The sequence below is a fragment of the Pseudoliparis swirei genome, chromosome 15, assembly GCF_029220125.1.
Source record: "Pseudoliparis swirei isolate HS2019 ecotype Mariana Trench chromosome 15, NWPU_hadal_v1, whole genome shotgun sequence".
Lineage (NCBI taxonomy): Eukaryota > Metazoa > Chordata > Actinopteri > Perciformes > Liparidae > Pseudoliparis > Pseudoliparis swirei.
The window spans coordinates 19,577,624-19,602,370 of NC_079402.1; the positions used below are offsets into that span (position 1 = coordinate 19,577,624).

General features: G+C 44.6%; 3 protein-coding genes across 7 annotated transcripts in view; 1 reads left to right on the plus strand and 2 right to left on the minus strand.

The window, feature by feature from the left end:
* Nucleotides 1-86: 86 nt before the first annotated feature.
* LOC130205072 (3-hydroxy-3-methylglutaryl-coenzyme A reductase-like) lies at nt 87-9,642 on the minus strand. The gene is made up of 20 exons (XM_056432191.1): nt 9,532-9,642; nt 9,030-9,223; nt 8,796-8,907; nt 8,605-8,692; nt 7,619-7,703; nt 7,434-7,539; nt 7,226-7,332; nt 6,201-6,320; nt 5,976-6,109; nt 5,023-5,297; nt 4,793-4,917; nt 4,497-4,691; nt 3,808-3,966; nt 3,271-3,428; nt 3,075-3,180; nt 2,812-2,982; nt 2,571-2,711; nt 1,713-1,871; nt 812-966; nt 87-722 (listed from the first exon to the last, which is right to left on the minus strand). The coding sequence occupies exons 2-20, from the start codon at nt 9,192-9,194 to the stop codon at nt 668-670; spliced, it is 2,616 nt and encodes an 871-aa protein (XP_056288166.1). The 5' UTR covers nt 9,195-9,223; nt 9,532-9,642; the 3' UTR covers nt 87-667.
* Nucleotides 9,643-12,731: 3,089 nt separating this feature from the next.
* Nucleotides 12,732-14,018, plus strand: LOC130205078 (beta-1,3-galactosyl-O-glycosyl-glycoprotein beta-1,6-N-acetylglucosaminyltransferase 4-like). Its single transcript, XM_056432200.1, has one exon. The coding sequence runs from the start codon at nt 12,732-12,734 to the stop codon at nt 14,016-14,018; it is 1,287 nt and encodes a 428-aa protein (XP_056288175.1).
* A 4,591-nt stretch (nt 14,019-18,609) lies between these two features.
* lhx5 (LIM homeobox 5) overlaps nt 18,610-24,747 on the minus strand; it is an 89,063-nt gene continuing 82,925 nt past the window's right edge. For all 5 annotated transcript variants that reach the window (XM_056432204.1, XM_056432203.1, XM_056432202.1 and 2 more), the window contains one exon: nt 18,610-20,957. In XM_056432204.1, the coding sequence (XP_056288179.1) occupies nt 20,608-20,957 (350 nt within the window). In that variant the 3' untranslated portion in view covers nt 18,610-20,607. The remainder of the gene's footprint in view (nt 20,958-24,747) is intronic.

Here is a 24,747-nt window from a genome sequence, read left to right on the forward strand (position 1 = left end):
TCATCTGCCTCGTTTTAAAAAGTGAAATAAATACATTGGACCTCACGGTTTCCACGTTTGTTCAAGTCACAGAAAAACAACAGACATTCAGAAGTAACATACTTTAATTCTCATAAGAAAACACAGAACAATCTTTTCAAATGAAGAGCTTAAAATTAAATATTCTATCCAGGAACTGTAAGGCCACATCCAAGCGTTCAGGTACGGAAAACACAACCTGCGGATATCAGACCGTGTGGCTTTGGTTTTTCCAGTGTTCCCATTGGTCCTGTATCTGCCCGTAGCCACGAGTTCACACCGGTCACTTTGTGACGGACTCTGTTGGCAGATGCTTCCCGGCCACAGCGCTCTGCAGTATACACGGTATACAGGAACTCCGATCAGGAAGGGAGCAGAGATCCATTTGTCGCTGTTTGAGGAGATCGCTTCATGCATTTCGGATGAAAAATAAATATATTAAGTCATTAAGAGGCACACGGGATGTCTGTTCAGGGCTTTCTACTCAGAGACCAGTTCCCCCATCAGAAACACGGCGGCGGAGATGTCCAGCGACCGGCCGACGGCTCGGACGAGGAGCCGCAGCGTGACGTCTCAGCCCGAAGAAAAGTGTTTCGGGGAGCGGTCTTCATCGCGAGGACGTCCTCGACCTCCGGGACCCCGACACTCGTCACGCTGCCGCCTCCGACTCCGACGACGGCGCTTCCTTCAGGTCGATTTTGGATCTGGCGTCGAGAAAAAAAAAAAAAATCAGCCAATCGCAGAGGGAGATTTTTTATAATGAAATAAACACGATGTCTGCAGGACGGCCGACCTGTTGTGGGCCATGTGGCTCTTGACCAGGTGTCCGGCTGACAGAGCGGCCATCAGGGAGAGCTCCCCCGCCAGCACCGTGCCACACACCACGCGGGCCAGCTGACGGGCGTTCTCACCCGGCTCGCCGGAACTGGTACCCTGAACGCCGAGCATCTGAACACAGACGGGACGATTCAGGGATCCGGAGAAAGTCTCAGAGAAGCGTGTCAGACTTTATTCGGGGTTTTCCTCATCCATCGCACGGTTTCTGTGCTTTAGACGTCTCTATTAACAGCGTCATAGATTGTTATTTATGTGTAAACTTTGTGTATTTATGTTCAACACAAGTTCTGGAGACATTAACTACGACGATCTCTCTCTGGGAAAGAACTTATTTATCTGTATTTCATTAATGAAGTAAAAAAATTAAGCAGTTTTTTTTTAACACGAGGATTTACAAACTTTGTAGTGACCACGAAATAAAACGTTTTTTGGGGCATTTTGAGACTGAAAAAAATAAATAAAAATAACAAATAAAAACACATTAAAACTAGAATGCCTTCGCATATCACAAGATTGGGCATTGAATTATGAACATGTTGGAATTAGTTGCATGCCAATTGGATACTAATTGACCGCGCTATGGTAGAAAGAAGATTTTGACCTTTTCATGACCTTGACCTTGACATTTGACCCGATCGATCGCAAAATCTAATCAAATGGTCCCCTGATAATAACCAATCATCACACCAAATTACATGCGATTCGGTTTAATACTTTTTGAGTTATGCGAGTAATACGCATACAAACAAACAAATAAATACACGGCGATCAAAACATAACCTTCTGCATTTTCAATGCGAAGGTAATGAGACGGTCTTATAAAAGGTGAAATAGAACAAAGATGGCGGCGGCGTTACCTGCAGACAGGCCTGCTGCGGCGCCAGGTTGGTGCCTCCCCCCACGGTGCCCAGCTCGATGGAGGGCATCGTGCAGCTGATGTACAGGTCCGCCCCCTCCGGACCGGCCAACTCCATCTGGGTGATGCAGTTGGAGCTCCCCACCGTCTGAGCCGGGTCCTGAAACCAGCAACACCAGCAGCTGGGATGAAGACTCCAAGCTCCGCCCACCGATAATATAAACAAGAGCCCCCGCCTCGCAGTCGTACGCATCTATGCAACATGTTATTTTAAACGATTTTAAACTCTCAGAAACATGTTCTGCTTCACACACTGAAAACCAAGTACAAAGTACTCGTCTTATAGGTTTTCCATACAATATTTTGTGGAGCACATATCAGATACAATTTGTATTTTTAACTCTCATTATTTAGCCCAAATATTGCATTAGCATCCAAAGACACCGACGAGTTTGAAACTGTTTGAAACATTATTTTTGTCTTTATTCTGAACCATTTGTATTTCTTTAACCCTCCTGTTACCTTCAGGGTCAATTTGACCCCATTCAATGTTTAACCCTCCTGTTACCTTTATATTTACTGACATATTTTACCCTCGGGGTCAATTTGACCCCAGCAATTAAAACCTCCAGAAAATTATCAGAATTAATATTGTTTTCCAAGTTTAAGTGTGAGGTACTTTATGTTTGTTTGTTGACTACCTAAATAGCCCTTTAAATATATAAAAAAGTTGATATTTCTTATATGTTTGACACAGTGAAAAACAGCCTGGGGTCAAATTGACCCTAAAGGTAACAGGAGGGTTAAGTGATATTCAGGACCCCCCCCCCCCCTTAAAGCCCGCCCAGCGGTCCCGTACCTGTCCACAGGCGATATAGATGGCCGCCACAATGTTGGCGGCGTGGGCGTTGAAGCCCCCGATGCTGCCGGCCATCGCCGAGCCCACCAGGTTCTTGTTGATGTTCAGCTCCACCAGAGAAGCGGCGCTGCTTTTCAGCACCTGCGGACGCATCGTTTCAGTCGGAAAGCGTACGATGTCACCGCGGACGCGCGAGCGACGCGAGGAAACAAACTGGGACTTTGCTTTCGGGCGTCTTTACCTCCCTGACCACGTCGGCGGGAATGGTGGCCTCGCACACGGCGGACTTCCCCCGACCCAGGATCCAGTTGATGGCGGCGGACTTCTTGTCGGTGCAGTAGTTGCCGCTGACCGACAGCACCTCCACATCTGGATACTGCTGCCGGAGCGTCTGCAGCGCCTGCTCCGTGCCCTGAGGAGACGCAGAGGCGTTTACAGGCAGGCGGCGAGAATAAACGCACAACTAAAAGAGGAAGAAGAAGCGGGAGCGGCGTGGGGCCGGACCTTGGAGAGCATGTTCATGCCCATGGCGTCTCCCGTCTGGGACTGAAGGCGGATGTACAAGTTCCTCCCGGCTAAGCCCACCAGCAGCTTCTCCAGACGGGCGAACCTGCCGAGAGCAAACGGATCGTTTCATCCGCACGGACGGAGAAGGAACAGGAGGACCTTCGGTGGCTCCTGCGGCGGCGTTCCCACCGACCTGCTGGTCCGGTCGAAAGCCTCTCGGATCGTGGCGAATCCGTCCGAGGTCTCGAGCCAGACTTTGACCTCCGCGGCCCGGCACGCCGAGGGCAGCCTCACCACGGGACCCCTGGTCATGCCGTCGGCCAGGATCCTGCTGCGGCAACCTCCGCTCAGCTGAGCAGGGGAGACAAGAAGAGTGAGTCAGTCTGAGTCAGTCTCTCTCTCTCTCACACTCTCTCTCTCTCTCTCACACTCTCTCTCACACTCTCTCTCACACTCTCTCTCTCTCTCTCTCTCTCACTCTCTCTCTCTCTCACACTCTCTCTCTCTCACTCTCTCTCTCACACTCTCTCTCACACTCTCTCTCACACTCTCTCTCACTCTCACACACTCTCACTCTCTCACTCTCTCTCACTCTCTCTCACACTCTCTCACACTCTCTCTCTCACTCTCTCACTCACTCTCTCTCACACTCTCTCTCACACTCTCTCACTCACTCCATCCATCACTCCATCCATCCATCATCCATCCATTCATCCATTCCCTCCCTTACGGAAAGCGCCCTGCATCCCCTGTTGGTGCTGGCGACCAGGCAGCCCTCGGTGGTTGCCATAGGAACGTAAAACGGCTTCTCATCCAATAGGAGAGGACCGGCCACTCCCACTGGCACCGGCATGTAGCCGACCACGTTCTCACAGCAGGTCCCCATCACCTGCAGGGCAACAGATCGTGTTTACATCAACAAGTTCCAGGTAGTCGGGCATGAATATTATAATCGATATCGGGACACGAGTTAAAGGCTTCCTTTTATTGTCCAGACTGGTTTAGCTATTCTATTATTATAGTCATTATATCCACATTACTGATTATTATTTATCACCTCACTGCGTACTATGAAACAGTTCTTTTTTTTTTTAGATATGTATCTTTTTAGATGTGTGCTTTTTCTTCTTCTCTTCTTTAAAATGAGTCCAGAAGCCCAAGTTTAATTTTAGAGAAATGCTTATTTAGTGTCCTAAAAATGTGTTTAACTCTTATTGCATATTATTAAAGTGTCGTATGTGTATTTACTCTCTGGTTTTAACATTTATACATATTTGAACTCTTATTTTATTTTGCTCTAAATGTACTTTATTTAAAGTTTCATCATGATCAATTTATTCAGTGTTGTCTTTTATCTATTTATTTCCGAACTAAATTTGATTGCAAAGCTCTATAAGTGTGCATTTGCATGTATGCTACCTTAGAGTAGTCGTAGTCCTTATAAGGAAGAGCAGCCAACGCAGACCGGACGGGCAGTTTGGGCGACAGCATTTCCCTCCTGATGGCCACGCCCCTCTCCGGAGTCTCCAGGGCAGATTCCAGCTTGTAGTTCAGGATGTTCCGCGAGGAGACCAGGTTCATCACCTCTTCGTCGCTGAGGAAACGGGGTCCCCTCTGCAAAGCAGCAGGGGCAAACCGCCGATTTATCAACCCTTCAAAGTAAACAGAAATACAGACCTCCTCTGCAACGATTCCCATCTCCTACGGCGGCTCACCTGAGGATCCGAGAGGACGGCCATACACTCCTCGAGCGTCCGGGCCTCCGACTTACAGCTGCTCTCCGGAACAGGTGGCGTCTGAGCAAGAGAGAAAGAGGGACCGCAGCTCTCCGACGGCGCCGCTGGCGTGGAGGAATCATGCGAGACGAGTGTCACGCTAAGCAACAAAGCAACCGCATTGGAAGGTTTTATTATTTTTTTCCCACGGTACCAATCAGACGTCTCACCCTTCTCTCCGAGAGCCGCGTCGGCCTCAGGGGGACGTTTCGGGTCCGAGACGGGCGGCGGGGGGGAATCGGTTGCTGATGCGCCGCTCGCGATTGTCTGGGGTTTGGGGGAGTCCCTCCTGCAGCGGTCCCCCGCCACCGCGGGCTTCAGAGGAGAGCTGATAATGGGACTCATCAGGGACAGGGAAGACTCCGCCTCCGTCTGCTCGAAGAAGACGTACTTCACAGCCAGCAGCAGGGCCAGACCGAGAGTGATCACCTGCTCCAGGTCCATGCTGGGCGGAGGAGGAGAGGCACGGTCATGGCGGGAGCTCATTAGACGCCGAGGCGTGTGTGTGTGTGTGTGTGTGACTTGGATCGCACGCAAATGCAAATAGTTCACTAATAAACACGTCTGGGGATTTTAGAAAGAAGGACAATTGGTTTTGAGATGCTTAAGAAACAGGAGGTCTAAATATTTCGTAGCCAAATCAAATAGTTGACAGGATATTCCACTTTTTGTTTCTTTCTAATGCATGTTATACTTGTGTATAATTACTTGAATAAAATTGGATTTGAGATGATTACAATCCCTCCTGATGGGAAGAGGAAGACAGGGTTCTTACACATTTCAAGCAATGGCTTTCCAGGACTTTTCCAGGACTTTAAACCAAATGTCCATGACCAAACTGAAATCTCGGTATAAACATGAAAACTCTAGAACATTTTGCGTATTGAGCGCTATCGCCGGCTTATATTTTGAGCGTCTTTTAAAAACATTTTTTTAATTATTTCAAACTCGGCGTAAATGATGTGATTATAACAACATTTCCATGACTTTTCCAAAACTTTTATGATTTAACTTTTTTCCATGACTTTTCCAGGCCTGGAAATGACCATTTTAAAATGCCATGACTTTTCCAGGTTTCCCATGACCGTACAAACCCTGGGAAGATCTTCCTTAACGCTTTTACCTGGTGAGCCTCAACGGCCTCATGGTCCCGCCAGAGTCCAGACTCGTCGCGATGGGTCCCTCCGACGAGCGATTCTGACCCGGCTGCTCCGCTGCGAGTCGAGTGTGAGCGTGAACCAAGGCCAGGCCCAGAGACTGAGGGGGACGTCGCACAGATGGATCGTTAACATGCTACATGACTTCAGCTGATTAATGAACTTTGCATTATGTTTTCAAACGTTGTCACCATGATGATTTTGACCCTCTGGGTCACCGGGTTGGGCTTGTTGTCCTCTTCTTCGGCCAGCACGCGGGCAAAGTGGCTCAGTTGCCAGACTGGACGGCCCTCGCGACTTTCTCTGGACAGCTGAACACACAAACACGCAGCATGAGCGCACACACACAGATTCACTGCGAGACGCAAAGCATTTCAGAGATTCAGATTATAATATAGAGATCCACCGATGCTGATATTGGTCCGATTTTGACTCAAATAGCTGGATCGGGTATCAAATAATAAAAATTCAAGAAACAACATATCAGCACAATTATATTTACCTTCGCATTGAAAATGCGGAAGGTTATGTTTTGATCGCTGTGTATTTATTTATTTGTATGCGTGTTACTCGCATAACTCAAAAAGCATTAAACCGAATCGCATGCAATTTGGTCGGATGATTGGTAATTATCCGGGGACCATTTGATTAGATTTTGGGATCGATCGGGTCAAAGGCCAAGGTCATGAAAAGGTCAACATCTTCTTTTTACCATAGCGGTCAATTTCTATCCAATTGGCATGCAACTAATGCCAAAATGTTCATAATTCAATGCCCAATCTTGTGATATGCGAAGGTATGCGCTCTACCGAGTGACCATTCTAGTTATGTATACATTTGTTACAAAGTTAGGACAGTAATGTTTAAGTCAAGCCTGGTGTTGCCACAACATAAAAGAAGTATCTCAGTCTTTTCCACAAAGTGAGGAATAAAATAAAATCCTGGTTCGGATCTGTACTCTATAACGTCCGATCGCCAAAGTCCAGGAATCAATATTGGAGGATTGATTCATTTTTTGACTCGTCTTGTTCTGTATTTGTTGTTTGTAACTATGCGTTTCATATTTTGTTGCTTGTCTTGTCCAAGTTAACCTCGAAAAATATTTTTCATCTCAATGGGTTTTCCCTGGTTGAATAAAGGTTTAACAACAACAAAAATCTAATCAGACGGGCGCATCCCAACGATGATCCTCCCAAATGGTTGGCGTCCTCCTTACCTCCAGGACCAGGGAGACACACGCAGGGAAGAAGGTCATGAAGACAAAGTAATTGGCCAGGACGGACATACAGCCAAAACAACACATGATCTCTAACTGAGGCAGACCTGGAAAACAATAGAAAATAATGATTTAATGTTTCACTCAGAGTATTTAAAAACATAGATGGCACCCGTTTTGGAAATAATTAAGTATTCGCGTTCCTCACCCGACATGGTGCCGGTCCCAATGACCAGACACTCCACCAGAGCGTCCAGGGTGAAGGTGGGGCCCAGGATGGCCATGCCCCGGGAGATGTTCTCCCTCACCTCCTCCTGCGCTCAACACACAGGGCCGGAGCATCAGTCAGCGCCACCCCGACGACACCTTTTTTATGACTCAGTCTGTCATTACCTGAGAGTTTGAGCTGAGGGCAAATTTGGCCAACGCACAGGCTTTGGACAGGTCGATGAGCAGGAGGAAGAAGGGCAGAGCTTCACTGCGGGGGACAGAGACACATGTCCATCAGGGAATGTCCTGGAGTTGACTTTGTTGAAAAGCCAAAGAGGTCAACAGGTGACACTGATATTCACCTGGGTCATAGTGTCCTGGGACAACGTTAACCTTCAAGATCCTTCTTGTGACATAATCTCTAGAGAGCTCTGGTTTTTGACATATTGAGTCTTATTATGTCTCTTTTGATATTCACATTGACGGATGTCAAAAAGTCAGTCATCTTTATTGTCACTTTTTCCATTTGTGCAAACATAGAGAAGATCTGACAGTACGTTTCTCTCTTGTCCTTCATAAAGTAATTGTAATAATAATAGTAATAATAATAATAGTCATAGTAATAATAATAATAATAATATTCATAGTAATAATAATAATAATATTCATAATAATAATAATAAAAGTAATAATAATAATATTCATAGTAATAATAATAATAATAATAATATTCATAGTAATAATAATAATAATATTCATAATAATAATAATAATAATAAAAGCAATAATAATATTCATAGTAATAATAATAATAATGATATTCATAGTAATAATAATAATAGTAATAATAATAATAATATTCATAGTAATAAAGTGCAAAACAGCTAACAACAACAACAAAGAACATTTAGACAACATATAAATTAAGAACTATAAAAAACTTTCCTAATCTTTCTTAATCTCAAGTGTAAACTTTTGCAATGGCCAGAGCCGAACACTCACTTGAATGTCATTTTAAACTATTTGATCTTATCGCCATATAACTTGTGTTTCAATCATCTATTAAAACGGTGTTAACTGAGGTAACCGGATGAGTGACCTCGACCATACGCCGATAGACTTCAACAGCTATTGTAAACTGGTACAATAAGTGAATTAAGACCACTTACTTAAGACCCGTTAGCTCTTTCCCAAAGAAGTGGATGACCACTGTGCTGAAAACAAAGCTGGAAAACACCGTGAACAACCCGGCAATACCTGCAGGAAGAGAAAACGTTGACAGGCACAAAATATAAACTGCATGTGACGTTTTCACAGAAAAAGCTGTGGCCGTTTCACGCGGAGCATCATCCGCACTGACCCAGGATGTATTTGGAGCCCAGTTGTCGCAGATTCCTGAACTGGAAATAGATGTAAACGATGGCCGTGCAGCGCGTGATTGTGAGGATCATCACGTCACTGCTGTAGATTTTCTGGGAGAAAAAAAGCACAGACGCATCTTTGTGTGAACACCACGGCAGAAATTATTTCTCCTGCTTGTTTGAGATCAGCTGCCGCACACAGACCCACGCCTCCTCCTCCTCCTCCTCCTCACCTCCTCGACTTTGGGGCACTCATTCCAGTTGCACATCTGGCTGCTGGCGACCAGGTTGTGGTTCATAGACACCAGGCAGACAGTGAGGGCCAGGGTGCCCACTATGACCTCCCACGGGTGGGAGGCCACCAGCAGGCCGTGGAGCCTGAACAGACGCGCCAACATGGTCACACCTGGGGGGGTCACAGCCTCACCTGTACAACACACATTTTAGAGGCGATGAGAACATGACACAATAATTCCATGACACGATATGCTAATTAAACCCATCACAGACCATAATTCAGCTTCAACTGTACGCCCGGCTGTCGTGGAAGATAAGCATTCAGTTTAAAATACTCTTTACACGTGTATAAAGACCGAAGACATCAGCCTTCAAGGTGACAGCTCTGGTTCGCCCGGTACATGTAGAGCGGTTAACTCTCTCTCTCTGACAAGGTCAGTCCGTCTACACGTCACGAACACGTGCACGTGACTCACTGATAAAACGTGGTGCACTCACGTAAATTGCAATTGAAGCTTCGGCGAGGTCAGAAAGTCCTGTCCATGGTGACAGCGGTGCCCGTTTGCCCGAACGCCCAGCTAGCTTACTCCATCTTCGCGTCACCACACAACAAACATGGCGGCGACCCGGAAACTCCCGACGTCACGATGACGTCGCTGCGTCATACGTCACGGGGCGTGGCCAAAAGCAGCGTGTGCTGTCGAGACGGTGAAAACAGACACAAATATATTTATTTGTGTATATATATGGATATTTATATATATATATATATGTATATATATACATATATATATGGATATATACTGTATATGTATATTATATACCCATATATTTATATAGATATACACCCATATATATACACAAATAAATAAATAAATATATATATTTATTTGTGTATATATATGGATATTTATATATATATATATACATATATATATGGATATATACTGTATATGTATATATATATATTTAAATATATATATATATATACGAATAAATAAATATATGTAGAAATATATACATATATATATAAATATGTATATATATTAATATATTCAAATGTAGGTCTATGTATATAATATTCTATTTACATAATATTACTACTGTATTACTCAATGCACATATTGTAACAATTGTATTAATTCTATATTCACAAGTATTCTCCAACCGGAGATGAAATACATTAACCCTTGTGTTGCCTTAGGGTCATTTTGACCCGAATCAATATTACACCCTCCCCCCGCTTTAGGATTAATTTGACCCCATTCAATGTTTAATGTCAGTGTTCTTTCGGTAGTCAACAAACAAACATAAAGTGCCTCACACTTAAACTTGGAAAACAATATTAATTCTAATAATTTTCTGGAGGTTTTAATTGCTGGCGTCAAATTGAACCCAAAGGTTAAAATATGTTAGTAAATATAAAGGTAACAGGAGGGTCAAACATTGAATCGGGTCAAAATGACCCAAAGGCGGGGGGAGGGTGTAATATTGATTCGGGTCAAAATGACCCTAAGGCAACACAAGGGTTAAAACAAGTTCTGAGCAACTCACTTTGTAACTTACATTGTTTTCTAATAATATCTGTCAGGCTCCATCAAGTCGATCGTGTGCTCAGCTTCTTTGGAAAAGAGTTTCAGCCGGATACAGACAGGTCGCCATTATCATGTAGCCTTGAGGTGATGACAATTTGCATGTGTCTGACATGCTTATTGTTTCACCGCTCCGATTCAATGAGCTGCTCTGTGCTCCTCGGTCTGTGTTGACATTTTAATCCTATCTCTGCTCGGTTTAATCAAATTAGGCGTGTCAACATTGACCGTGAACTGTTTTCACACATCGGTCTCACACATCACACTGTTCTCCAGCGGAACACACAAAAAAGAAATTGGAATTTGTCCCCATGTTGTTCAAAACAAGTGAAGTTAAAACCTTATTCTCAAGAACAATCTGGACAAATACTTCGAGAAGTTTGAAGCAAACGTGAAAACAAGTTTGAGGAAGTGAAAGGTGTTTGTTTACACCTGTATTGTTCGGTGTTATGATGGCTGTACCAATAGTTTCAATCTTAGTAGTAGTAAAAGACAAGTCCCCTAATTATTTATTTCCTGATTCCTCACTTGCTGACTTTTGTGTTGCAGAGACCAAACAACTTTGGATGCACTCCTTTAAAAATAACTAACAATTATTGCAACATTGACTTAAAAAAATTCAATTAATTTAGAGTCAAACAGGCTATATAGGAAAATGTCAAACATGTTTTTGAAGAAAATTACCAAAATATTTCAGTTTTCTGTTTTATAAACAAAAATCAATCATGAAAGTACCTGCAAACCTAAGAAAGACGGTTCCTTTCTTTCTGTCGATCAGTCTTGCTTCCACCAGTTTTGGAGGCTGTATTCATGTTTGAGCATTTTTAGAGACATTTTAAAAGGCAAATGTGAATGTAGGGCCAGCATTTTATCATCTTTCTATCATAAACACATCATGTTTTGGATGAAGCAGAACCAGTTCGCTTACTCCTGCTTGTACTTGTAGCACTTTTACTTTTGTTATTTATATTTTACAATCTAAACTAACAACTGTCTTCCCTTTTGGTCTCATCGTTCTGATCTGACCTCATGAGCATCTTCCGTCCAGGAGAGGATCTTCGTTCAGACCAGCTGAACCTCATTAACTTCGTTACGAGCCGCAGCTCGTGAGTCAGCTCTCGTGCCTCGTGTTGATGTGTTTAATTTCAACCACAGTTACAGATTTTTAAACGATTTATATCAAATATTTGTGCCGAAGATGATAGAAAAAAAGATTTCCGGTTGATTTATACTCCACATTTTGATTATGGGACTGAATTACTGCACATGGATCTTTCCTCTCGATCGGAGCAACAGGGATCTGCTTACTGAAACTAAACTGGTTTTACTTACTTGTTCCCTCCAAATCCCTCTTCCTCCTCAGAGGCCCGAGTATCACTTTACTAACTGAATGAGAGGAGTGTTCATCTTATTTATGTTTTTTACGCACACAGCTCCATTCGCGCTCTTTAATTTTTTTCTTTACGGTTTGCGATCTGTAACAAAAACCAATCTTTTTATTATTATTACTGGTAACTTATTACACGGCAAACGCTGTTCCCTCTTTGCATTCCTATCAATAATTGGTGCAGTTGTGCTCACCGGCTTCTCCTTTTCTTTCCTGGATAGTGGCGAGAGCGCAGCGTTCTCCCCTCCTCTGCTCTCCTACACACACACACACACAGGCTGACATTCAGTGTGCCTTGTACTTCTTGACCCTCTTAAATTAAACATCGGTTCTGCTTCTCATGGAGAGCCGCTTCAGGTTGCTATTTCCGACACGTGTCGCGCCAGTCGTGCGTAAAAGAGGAACCTACCCTCAAGATGAGCGCACACACTCATTTCTCCTGCAATCGGTAAGTTTCTTAAAGTTTTGTTTTTGTACTTAATAAATTACGATTTAACAGATTTATTACACAGAAACTAATGTCTTGATACTGAATTCATTCTGTTTGCCAACTTTTAGGGTGTGTATTGATGAAACATAGTCCGGGGCGTGTTGCAGTCCGGTACCTGCAGACGTAGCAAAGTGAGCATTTATACATTCAATCCAAAACATCATGGCGTTCATGTTTCATGTCAGTTAAAATGTTATTTAAGTTAGTTTTGGTTTCCTTTCCCTGCAGAATGACTCCACGATGTGCCATGTATTGCTTCTTCCTCCTGTCACTGTGGACTCTGTGCGTCCTGCTGTCCGTCCGGGTGATGCACAGCGACTTAACGGAGCTCTCCCCTCCACCGGCATCTTTAGGAAACATCCAAATGTTCCACAAGTACAATATTAACTGTTTGGCTGTGTACGACATGGACCCCGTGGAGGTGGGTAAGTCGATGGTCATCAGGCGGAATCGAGTTGTGGAGGACAAGGAGGAAACTCTGCTGAACCTCACGGCAGACTGCCCGTTGTTCATCAAGTCCAGAGGTTATGACGCCGTGTGTGTCTCAGAGGAGGAGAGAGACTTTCCTCTTGCTTACTCGCTGGTCGTGCATAAATCTGCCCCGATGGTGGAGAGACTCCTCCGAGCGCTGTACTCGCCCACAAACATCTACTGTATCCACTACGACCGGAAGTCTCCGGCTCCGTTCACCTCGGCCATGGAGGGTTTGGCCCGCTGTTTGCCCAACGTCTTCATCGCCTCCAAGCGAGAGTCCGTCTTTTACGCGAGCGTCAGCCGCCTGAACGCTGACCTCAACTGCCTGTCCGACCTTTTGGCGTCGGACGTCGAGTGGCGGTACGTCATCAACGCCTGTGGCCAGGATTTCCCTCTCAGGTCCAACGTGGAGCTGGTGTCCGAGCTGCGGGCGTTGGACGGAGCCAACATGCTGGAGACGTGCCGACCCAGCGAGTCGAAGAAGCAGCGGTTCGCCTTCCGCCACGAGCTGAGGGACGCCGACTTCGAATACGGAAAGCTGCCCGTGAAGACGCAGCAGGCGAAGGGCCCGCCGCCGCACGGCATCGAGGTGTTCTCCGGCAGCGCCTACTTCGTCTTGTCTCGGGACTTCGTCGCGCACGCGAACTCCTCGGTCGTGACGAGAGACTTTCTGGCCTGGTCGGCGGACACCTACAGCCCCGACGAGCACTTCTGGGCCACGCTGGCGCGACTGCCGGGCGTCCCCGGAGAGGTGCCCAGATCGCGGCCCGACATCACGGACCTGATGAGCAAGACCCGGCTGGTGAAGTGGCAGTACCTGGAGGAGAGTCTGTACCCGCCCTGCTCGGGGAAACACGTCCGCGGCGTTTGCATTTACGGCGCAGCGGAGACGCGTTGGCTGCTCGACGACGGCCACTGGTTCGCCAATAAGTTCGACCCCAAAGTCGACCCCGTTGTCATTCAGTGCCTCGAGGAGAAGCTGCAGGAAAGACAGAAGTTGTTCCGGTCAGAGGCCTCTTCTCACTCCTGCCACACGGGTTAACTCAAGGCAACTGTTTCCTGGAGAGGGGAGTCGAGTTATCAAGTCGTGGATCAAGAGAAAATGAGTCGGCAACAATTCTCATGAGTCATTTTTTAACACAATTTAATTCAGTTTATTTTATACAGCCCAATATCACATGTATAAGTTCCACTTTCTGAAATGTAGAAATTTGCTGCTTTTCCTTCTTTTAATGGTCCTTTCCTTTTTGATTTTGAACTGTTGGAAACACTTAAAGTCGCCTTATAGAGATTGTTTCCCAAGGTTGGCAACCTTGAGAAACTAGCAGGAGTGCACTGCATTTATAAAATGAGACAAACTTATAACAGTGTTGGCAACTCTTCGGCACAAAGAGGAGACATGAGCTACCAGGTGAATATACGTGTATCCAACCAATCACACCTGAGCATCATTGATCATTATTTTATATTTCAATAAAACAAATCTTCCCCCAAAACAAGGAAAACAATCCCATTCTGAAATATCGCTCTAGTATTTGCAGACATGCAACAACAACAACAAAAGTTAAAATCTCTCCTGTATATTTTAAGTCACGTTATCTTTTTTTCTTCTTTTTATTCAGTTGAAGGCTAAAAAGTTAGATTTTGAAAAGACAAAATCCTGCATGTGCAACCACAAAGAGAAAGAGATCACAGACAGTCTTTCAGAAAGAAATGAATAAAAAACTTTCATTTGAAAATCTTTCAAATGAACCCATTCACTAAGTTTTGATGAGTAAAACAAATTAATTAAATTAAAAAGCTTGTTTTTATTGTGTTTCTTCCTCCACTGCAGCCTTGACAATAACGTTGAGTTTTTCGGAAATTATTTAGTTGACACTGAATATAAAAAAATACACTTAATATACTTGAATTCCAGCTTGCTGCTAAATAAACGTCTTCCCTCCTGGTGGTCAGCCGTAGCCTACTGTGGGGTCAGCCTCTGGGGTGCAGGGACGACCTGAATCCACTTGGTGGCGCTGTGGAGCTGTGTCAGTACTTCATGACCACTGCTTTATTTTTTTGTTATATTTTTTTCAGACCCCCAAAAAAAGCATATTTTCTGGACCACAAGCTCGACTCTAAAAATGAGTGAAAGTGATGCAACATTTATTTTTAAGGCATGTTTAAAAAAACCATAAATGCAATCACTGACATGGCTGTGTTTAACATCAAAGTGATCTCTTAAGTGGGATGCATGTTCCTTTAATATAGTTTTGTGTGTATTTGTGCATACTATATATATCCTGGTTTTCCTATAAATCCGATGAAGTCATATAATAAAAATAATGTATACGCGACATTAGCGCGTGCACACCTGAAGTCATCTGTGCAACGTGCATGAACTACTTGAAACGCTGCTCTTGGTCTGCTTGTCTTGCAGCCGTCCATCAATTGTTTTGTAACACAAAGACACAAAATGAAGACGCGTTCAAATTTCCACGTGCAAAATAAATGGTGCGACTCGTGGTTCAGGATCATTAAAAAACGGTGGTCCCCTCACTGGGAGGGGGGGGGGGGAGGGGGTGAGAGCCTTAATGTGTCCTTAAGGTGCCCACCTGGGTGCATAAACACTCGCCCTGACAGCCGGGCTACGCATGGCTTACTCCTCTCCCCGTTCATTTTTATAGGGTGCATGTATCACTTTATGACACCCATCTATCTGGTAAACCTTGAAAAGGCTGCCGAGGCTCTGAGGGTGACACCCTGACAGCCCCGGATCTGCCGGTCCATGTCGCCTGAAATCTCTCTCGGCGATCGTAACTTTGCTCCTGACATATTCCTCGCTGAAGAAGAAAAAATATATATATGTGTGTGTGTGTGTGTGTGTGTGTGTGTGTGTGCTGTAAGATAAACCGGCTCAGCTCTAATGTCACCTGTCGGGCTGCAGCTGAAATGTTGCAGCATGATGCAGCTCGAAATGAGAGTTGTGAGAGTGAGTGTGTGTTGCAAATTAAGGCTGGCTGGCATATAGATATGTGTGTGTGTGTGTGTGTGTGTGTAAAGGAGTATGTGAGTGTAATTAATGATGTGTTCCTCCTCTTCATAGGGTAATAGGATTTCCCCTCCCCAGGCGGTAAAGAGAGTGGGAGGGGGAGAAATGTATGCGTGTGTGAGAGAGTGTGTCTTTGCAGAGTTAGTGAATGGGAGCCCCATGTAGTGATGCCAAGAGAGGGCCTGTGTGTGTGTGTGTGTGTGTGAGGGGGGGAGGGGGAACAAGAGAGTGATTTATAACAGCTACTCCAGGTCTCTCCTCTCTCCCACAGCAGCACCGCAAACACATCCATTACAAAAGTACTGATGTTAATGGGATTGTTGTGTGCGTGTGTGTTCGTGCATGACACATAGGTGGTTGTGTGTGTCTGCCTGTGTGTGTGTTTATGTGTTCGTGCATGATATAGAAGTGTAGGTGTGTGTGTGTGTGTATATGAGTGATAACCAGATGCTTGCCGGGTTAAAGGAAGGTGAAGGTTACTGAGGCTGTTTTTCGTGGAGATGCAGTGGTGCTCAAGTCCCAGCACAAGTTTTGATGTGCAATGTATGTGTGTGTGTGTGTGTGTGTGTGTGTGTGTGTGTCTCGCTTTGCTGGAGAAACGCAGCTGAGGAAGATGGAGAAATAAAAACCTGGAATTGAGGAAAATACTCCAGAGGGTAAACAGAGGGAACGAAGAATAAATAAATAAAGGGGACGTAGAGCTTCTTGGTAATGGACTGGTAGATGCTGAGGACCCCACACACACACACACACACACACACACACACACACACACAGTCTCCTCTCACATTACCCTTTACATTAAAACCAGTCAGGGGGAAAATGACTGCAGACCTGGGCCACCGTCGGCCCACCTGGCCCCACAGCGAGAGGAGGGGATAAAGAGGAGGATAAGGGGGAGGTGGTGGTGGGGGGTGTCAGAGGTACCCAGTGAGGGATAGGGCTGCCCCAAGGCGCTGGTCTGAAGTCAGTTTCATGCAAGGAGAGGAATTTATGGTCTGGGGCCTCGGAAACATCAGCTCTGATTCCACTTCTGTGAACAGCGAAGGAGAGAGAGGGTTGATGTTTTTTGCTGATGCTGGATGGAAAGAATTAAAGCCGCTGTCATCAATATTTCTTCATATTAACAATGTATGAAATGAATGCGTGAAAGGTGACTCCTAGTGACAAACAGAGGGAAGTATCATCTTCTCGTCTCAACGGAGTGTTTCCATGTTTCCACTTAGCAGTCGGTTTCAGTCCGTTTCAGTCCGGTATGCATTAGAACTACAGATGGGTCGCTGGCTCAGGTCTAGGGGCCCGACGTGTCAGGAGCCTTCACCTGCAAGATGGCAGTGAAAGAGAGACCTACAAGCCAGTAGGAGACTCAAAACGATCACAAAGAAACATTTGTAGAGAGAAATTTAAAATGGCTTCAAAACGCAGAAAAAAGACTCACAACGTCAGTGAAACACAAAGAGACACAACGTGCCGACAGAGAGACACAAAACAAATATAAAGAGACACACAAAGTATGACAGAGAAACACAACAACCACAAACACACAGAGCAAGAACAAGGAGTCGCAAAATAACAACAAAGAGACACAAAGTGAATACACGTAACTACAAAGACATACACAATGATGACAACAAATAACTACAAAGTGACACAAAAGAAAGATAAAATGACTAGAATGAGAATAAAAATAGAAAGAGACTCAAGTTGACCAAAAGCAGTTGTATCTTCAGCGGGAACACAACACAGTCGTGACCATTCAGAGGAAACGGGGAATCAACTCGATGTTTTGGTTGACTCTTTCGGTTCTCATGCGTACCTTGAGTGAAAAAGCTCTGATAGACCGACTGCACGCTACCTGTGAATGACCACCTGGGTCATATCGTGGAGAGACAGATATTTACCAGGTGGGGAACAAACAAGAGATAAAAGCTGAGTGAATAATCAAAATGCTAACGTTGCTCTGTGTCTGCTCACAACAAAACTTTATAAACCATCAAGGTCGCATTTTTACCTTGTGATGCTTCCCACATAACTTTTAAAAATACTATACTTAGAGAATTGAGACGATTCTAATAATGCTAAATTAAAGCGTTCAAAAAGAACAATTGATACACGACTACCAGGACACCCCCTGGTGCCAGCCTTAAAGCGCGGAGACGACGGTAGTAATGGTTCACTAACGTAGTTTATTCCATATTACATGTATGTTTTTGTTCTTAAAAACCCACATCTGTGAAATAGTTTAAGCAAGTCTATATAGTAAGTACGTAACTATAGCTGCAAAATAAATGTACAGGTGTGTAAAATGCAATATTTTCCTCTCCCCTCGCGAAGATATGAAGTCGAATTGTAGCTCAGTACTTGAACCAGTAAATGTTCTTCACACTATTACAAAGTAAAGAAAGACAGTTCTTCAAGTTGTAAGAGAAGGTTTTATTACCAGTGCTATTTACATAGAAATAATACAGCCTTACCCCTTTATATACACACACACACACACACACACACACACACACACACACACACACACACACACACACACACACACACACACACACACACACACACACACACACACACACACACACACACACACACACACACACACACACACACACACACACACACACACACACACACACACTTGTATCCAAGAATATCTCAATACATCAGAAATAAGACACATTCTCTCCGGGTCGTACAAATGTTCAAAAGGAAAATTAATGATCTCAAAAACAATATTTCAAGTAACTCGTTGTGGACAAACGGTGGTTCGATGTTCGCGTGCGATGAAACGATAAAAGCCCAGCGACGAAGCAGTTTTTTTTTTTAACCCTCCTGTTACCTTTAGGGTCAATTTGACCCCATTCAATGTTTAACGTCGGTGTTCTTTGGGGTCAATTTGACCCCAGGCTGTTTTTCACTGTGTCAAACATATAAGAAATATCAACTTTTTTATATATTTAAAGGGCTATTTAGGTAGTCAACAAACAAACATAAAGTACCTCACACGTAAACTTGGGAAACAATATTAATTCTAATAATTTTCTGGAGGTTTTAATTGCTGGGGTCAAATTGACCCCGAGGGTAAAATATGTGAGTAAATGTGAAGGTAACAGGAGGGTTAAACAACAGGGGCACAAGGTTTTGTGTTGAATACCATCAGCTAGTTTGGTTTGTGCGTCTCCGTTCAGAAGCAGACGTGTACCTTTTGTGTCTTTTAATGGAGTTTTGAATTCTTTTAAATTTTCTGGAGCCCGGATGACAGTCAGCCCTGAACAACTGGAAGAATCCCCTATTGTCATTATTTAGAGAGGAAAAGCAACCAGGGTTTGGTTTGTCCTGTGCAGCACAAAGATGTTGACACACACACACACACACACACACACGCACACACAGCCGGACGCTCTTTCTCCTCCTCCTGTTTTGAATTCAGTGTGTCTTAAGGCCACTAGATGGCAATGAGTGCTCCAGAGCAGACGGAGGTAACGCCACAGATGTTGTCTGCCCCCTCTTTTGTTTCCTCTCTTTAGAGGAAGGAGACCTCAGCTGTTGAAGGAGATTCTCCATTATGGGTTCAATGTTCTTTTGAAAATCATTTCCATTAAAACATGTTTTTTTATTATAAAAGGGACATTAACAAAAGGAAGGTCAGGTGAAGCAGTCTGCAGAGCAGAAAATATCAGGGCCGGCTGGAGGGGTGTGAGGTGTGTGTGTGCGTGTGCGTGTGTGTGTGTGTGTGTGTGTGCGCGCGCTTGAGCGAGTACAAGTGTCTGTGTAATTGTGTCCGTGTTTTGAATAATGGTATAGACATCCTTCTTTTGAGCTATGATCAAGAACGCTTTTTGTGCATTAAGGAACTTAAAGCTGAGATGTGTGCAAGGGAAAGTCAATGCCAGATATATGTGTGTGTGTGTGTGTGTGTGTGTCCAGTTTCTATCAAGAAGCAGCCTTTGAGTCCTACAGAGGAGGTTTAAAGCGACGTATCGTGTCTCGATTGACCACGTACATGTGTTTGTATATGAACATTAAAGCGTGTTTAAAACCTGGTCCGTTGTCATATTTTTAATATTGCGTGTAGAGTAGCAACTTAGCAATGAACCGAACAAAAAAACAAAAAAACATTTATTTCTTTAAAGCAACGTTTTGAAAAATAAAATCCCGCCCCCCAAAAAAACCCCAAAAAAGTGGTGAGAAATCAAGAGAACTAAAGATGTCCCCTTTGGCGTGTTCGAAGATATACCTTCTGTTTTACATCGAGCATTTTTGCTGGGTGGAAATTCTTTTTGTTTAAATAATTCAAGTCCAGTAATCCAGGAAGGGATTTGCTTTGGAGCGTCTACCGGGCTGCGAACATCACTTCTCCCCTCGGCGGGACGTCCTCCTTCTCGTTCCCATCCGCTCGTCAATTGTGAAATTCAGTCCGTGATTTTAATTTACCTTTTTTTTTAAAAAGTCCTTCGTAAAAATGTTATCTGGGTTCGTTTCACTCCGCATGTGTGTGCGTCTATTTTTTTGTCTTTTTTTTTTGTACTCGTCTCCTGAATTAACTGGGCTGACGTTGATCCCAGGAATAGTCCCATGTGGTTCTGGTCCTTCACCAGGCGGCGGTCTCCCCCATCTCCTGGCCCTGGTGGGACATGGGAGCGCTGTAGCTGGAGTTACTCGCCAAGGAGAAAGGAGGACTGGGTCCGCCCCCGTAAGCCTCCCCCGGGACCGGCTGCAGGGAGCCCGGTAAGCCCGGCTCCGGACTCGGGGTCTCCGCGTGGGAGATCATGTCCGTGAACCTTTGGTCGTCTGACGGGTGGTGGCCCGAGCCCTCCATGGGCCCGGGGCCCGAGGACATGATGTAAGGGGACTCGGCCGGAGACTGAGCCTGCGAGGACGGGGGGCCGTGGGGGAAGAAGTCGTAGTTACTCCCCGGTCCGTAGTAGTCGCCTTGGTATTCTGCGGGAGAGAAAAACACGAGCTTAGACTTTGAATATGTATTTCTTTTTTTCTTCTTCTTAAATCACCTGCAGGCGTGAGCAACTTTACACCCCCCGCCCCTCCCCCCAAACCGGTGAAATTGATCGTGTCCAATTTCCAACAGCAGCCTCGTGTGAGTGTATAAACAACTCCACATTCTCCACCTCAGTTCTCTCGCCTTTTTTTTTACACACTGCATTCATCTCCATCACTCGTACGGCTCGCAGCCAACCGTGCATCTCCAAGGAACCCCCCCCCCCCCACTGCAACTTCCGGATCCGGATGAGGGAACCCCAAGATTAGCTTTTTTCCCCTCTCTCCTCCCGTCAGCTCCGTCTCTCTCAGCTTCCAGCAACATCGTCCTCTCCTCCACCTGATTCGCCATTATTCCCAGCATGCAGTTCAACTGGGCGCTGCAGCTGCCTTGATTGACTTCATTATCTATACATCATCTTAACATAGTGCAAGGTGCGCCATGACACTTTTCCCGACTGCACAGCAATATAAAACTACAGAAAAGCGGGAAAAAAAGAAGAAAAAAAAACACATTTGAGAAGCTGGAACCAGACGACACGTTGAACTTCAAGCATGAGTCAAATATTTAAACAAAATATGGAGCAATCAATTAATTTCACGATCCTTTCAGCTCTGAATTACTTCTTTATACAGAAGTGTTGCTTTTCTGGACATCTGCTTTGTATTTCCACAACTCCACGGTGTTGGCTCATCAATAGCTCTAATAGCTGGCGACGGGTTCATCCCACGACATTCCCATCTTCACTGCATCGCACGGCCGCTCGTATGGCAGCAAATCATTCAGAAGATTCATTTTTATGTGTATGTGTATCCATTTGCACCGAGCCGGCTGCAAACGATTCCAACGTCGTCCACGACAGATGTCAAACTCGGGGCGGATCCTCTGGGGATCACGAGCGCCTGCGCAGAATGTCATTAATCTAATCGGCAACATTTGAGCAAAGCTCGATTCGCCACTGACGTTTTCTCTCTCGTCTAAAATATTTAGACTCTGGCATATTAATGACAGAAAACGGCCCAAATTCTATGCTCTCAAAGACAATCTCTTGCGCACACTCGGATTTGACAAACATTCTCCACCTCAACTCTAACTCTGACTGACATGTTTACGCCGCTGAGAGGTTTCTGCATAAACCGACTAATGCTTGATGTCTCCAGGTGTTTATGCCTCAATTTTGTTTAGTTTTTTATGAATTTCCTGAGTCTCAGGAAGGTATCGTGAATACGGTCTGTTAACAAAAAGGTTAACGGGTTGAGAATCTGTTCTAAGAACTGACTGATAGTATTATAGAGCTATGCAGATACTTTAATATTTAAGATATGTGTCTGTGGTCTCCACCCCAGTACAACAGAAGAGGATGGTTTATTTGTGACTGGTTAAAATTGGACTGAAGAAAATAAATTCGCAGTATAATCAATAAACCTCACTGAGCATTTTTCATTGGAGATATTCCTTCGCTATATTTCAGGACAACTGGGTGCAGGATGTTTGATCTCGGTGGATTCAGAGAACTATCCAATCCTGAGAGCAGCACAAATACAATTCCAAATATCGAGAAACGTCAAATGGAAAAAACAAAAGAAAAAAAAGGTCCAACGTTTTATTCCAAACCTCTTTTTCCTCGATGGAAAACGTCATGAGGTTGAGAGAAGCAAGAGGGAGAATTCAAAAGGACGACTAGAAGAAGACAACGCCGGTGCTCAGAGAATCCGAGTGCAACTTTATTTATAATCAACGCCCCCGAAAGGCCTTCACACTGCGGTACAGAAACCAAAAATACAAAACACTCGCATGCAAATTATTATACGTTCAGGGCTTTTATTGTGTGGATCGAATCTTAACGCCTTTGTCCCAGTTTAAGTTGAAGTACTTGCGACAAACACATAGTAAGTATAAACTACTGAAATGCGACTTAATCGCTTTGTAAGGGCCTAAAGAAATATACTTAATTTATTATTAAACAGCGACGTTAATGACGGCCCCGAAAGGTGCGTCGCTTTAAATGTTGCAGCCGCAAGGAATTATGGGACGGCATGATCTCCTAGAGGATGGTCGAGTGAGTCCTATGCTAAAGGAGGCCAGAAAGGAAGCACTGAAGCACTTAGTATTTAGAGAATTCAACCAGCTCTTATCAAGGCTGCCACTTAAGATTGTTACGGGTAATTTCACTGCTAATTGGGAAAAAAAAAGACTGTTTGACCGCGGACCAAAACTACATGTAGATAACTCAATGGAGAGTTATTTCTCTTTCGTTATCATGTTTACTATTCAGACACTCTGTCATATCCATTGAATGTGCTTTAACTCTAAATCTGTCCTTCTGGTCACATGACATCTATTGTCCTGTCCATCCTGGAGAGGGATCCTCCTCTGTTCCCTTTTTTCCCCCTGAAGGGTTATTTGGGAGTTTTTCCTGATCCGATGTGAGGTCAAAGGTCAGGGATGTCCATGTGTACAGATTGTAAAACACTCCCGAGACAAATTTGTAATTTGTGAAATTGGGCTCTACAAATAAACTGAATTGAATCGAACTTGTGGTTTAATGTGTAGAAAAACAGAAGTATAAACATAACATACATGACCAACATGTAGCGAGTTTTTTACCTTTAACTGTTTTTAAGAAATGTGCGTAATCACAGTGGTTCGTGGACCGCCACTTTAATGCCTCTTGGGAGACGCCGTCTTGTTTTTTGTGACACAAGAGGGCGGAGCTAACTACAACTCATCGCTGAATCCCAAATTTTTTTTTTAAACTGACTAAAATGTTACGATTAACTTTCATGAAGTGAAAACACAGCGTGAAAGAACAACTCCCAGACCAGACGGCGGCGTGGTAGCAACCCGTCAATCGCCTTTTGGCCCCGCCCTAAAGCAACAAACAGGCTGTCTTGAAAAAGAGGAGGAGTCATATTCTCAGACGTATACAACACGACTTCTTGTTGCAACCAGAGGAGTAGAGGCGGTTGCTTCCTGATTCCGACAGCATGCTAGCTATTCCCCCCCGTTTCCAGCATGTATGCTAAGCTAAGCTAACCCGTCTTCTGGTTGTATTCGATGTACCGACATGCGATTGGTGTCGATCTTCTCATCGACCTCTCGGGCAAGATCATCGAATAAGAATATTTAACAAAATGTCAAATATATATTCCTTTAATCCCAAACCAGAGACATTCGAGCTGACTATATTGAACATGATGATTACCACCAGGACAGCCTCCTCCTCCTCCTCCTCCTCCTCCTCCATCAAGCTGACAGGGTGGACATCAACAAACGCGTTGCCTTCGTGTTGCTGTCGCACGTGGCTTTTAAATAGAAAAAATAAACGAATCGGAAATCACCGGGAGAAAACAAACGAGAGCCGACGCGATGTTCACAAACAAGCTAATTATTTAAACTCATGAAAACAGGCCCCTGCTAGTTTTGGGCCCGACCTTGAGAATAAACAAGGAGCGCGTGTTGTGGCCTGCGTGGTGAATGTGTGTGTGGTTGGGGGTTGGGGATTGAAGGAAGGGAGGGAGGGGTGGGGTGTGGGGGGGGTTGGCTCTGCAAGATATAATTGCAATCCCGCATGCGGACGCACCACACACACACACACACACACACACACAAGCATCCGTCCCTCTGAGCAGCAGAGGGACATAAGGAAGCAGCGAGCTCAGATAAAGGCGAGCAGACCGGGCCACAAAAGGGTGTGAAAAGCAAGAGAGAGACGAGAGCGAGGGATGGAGGGTT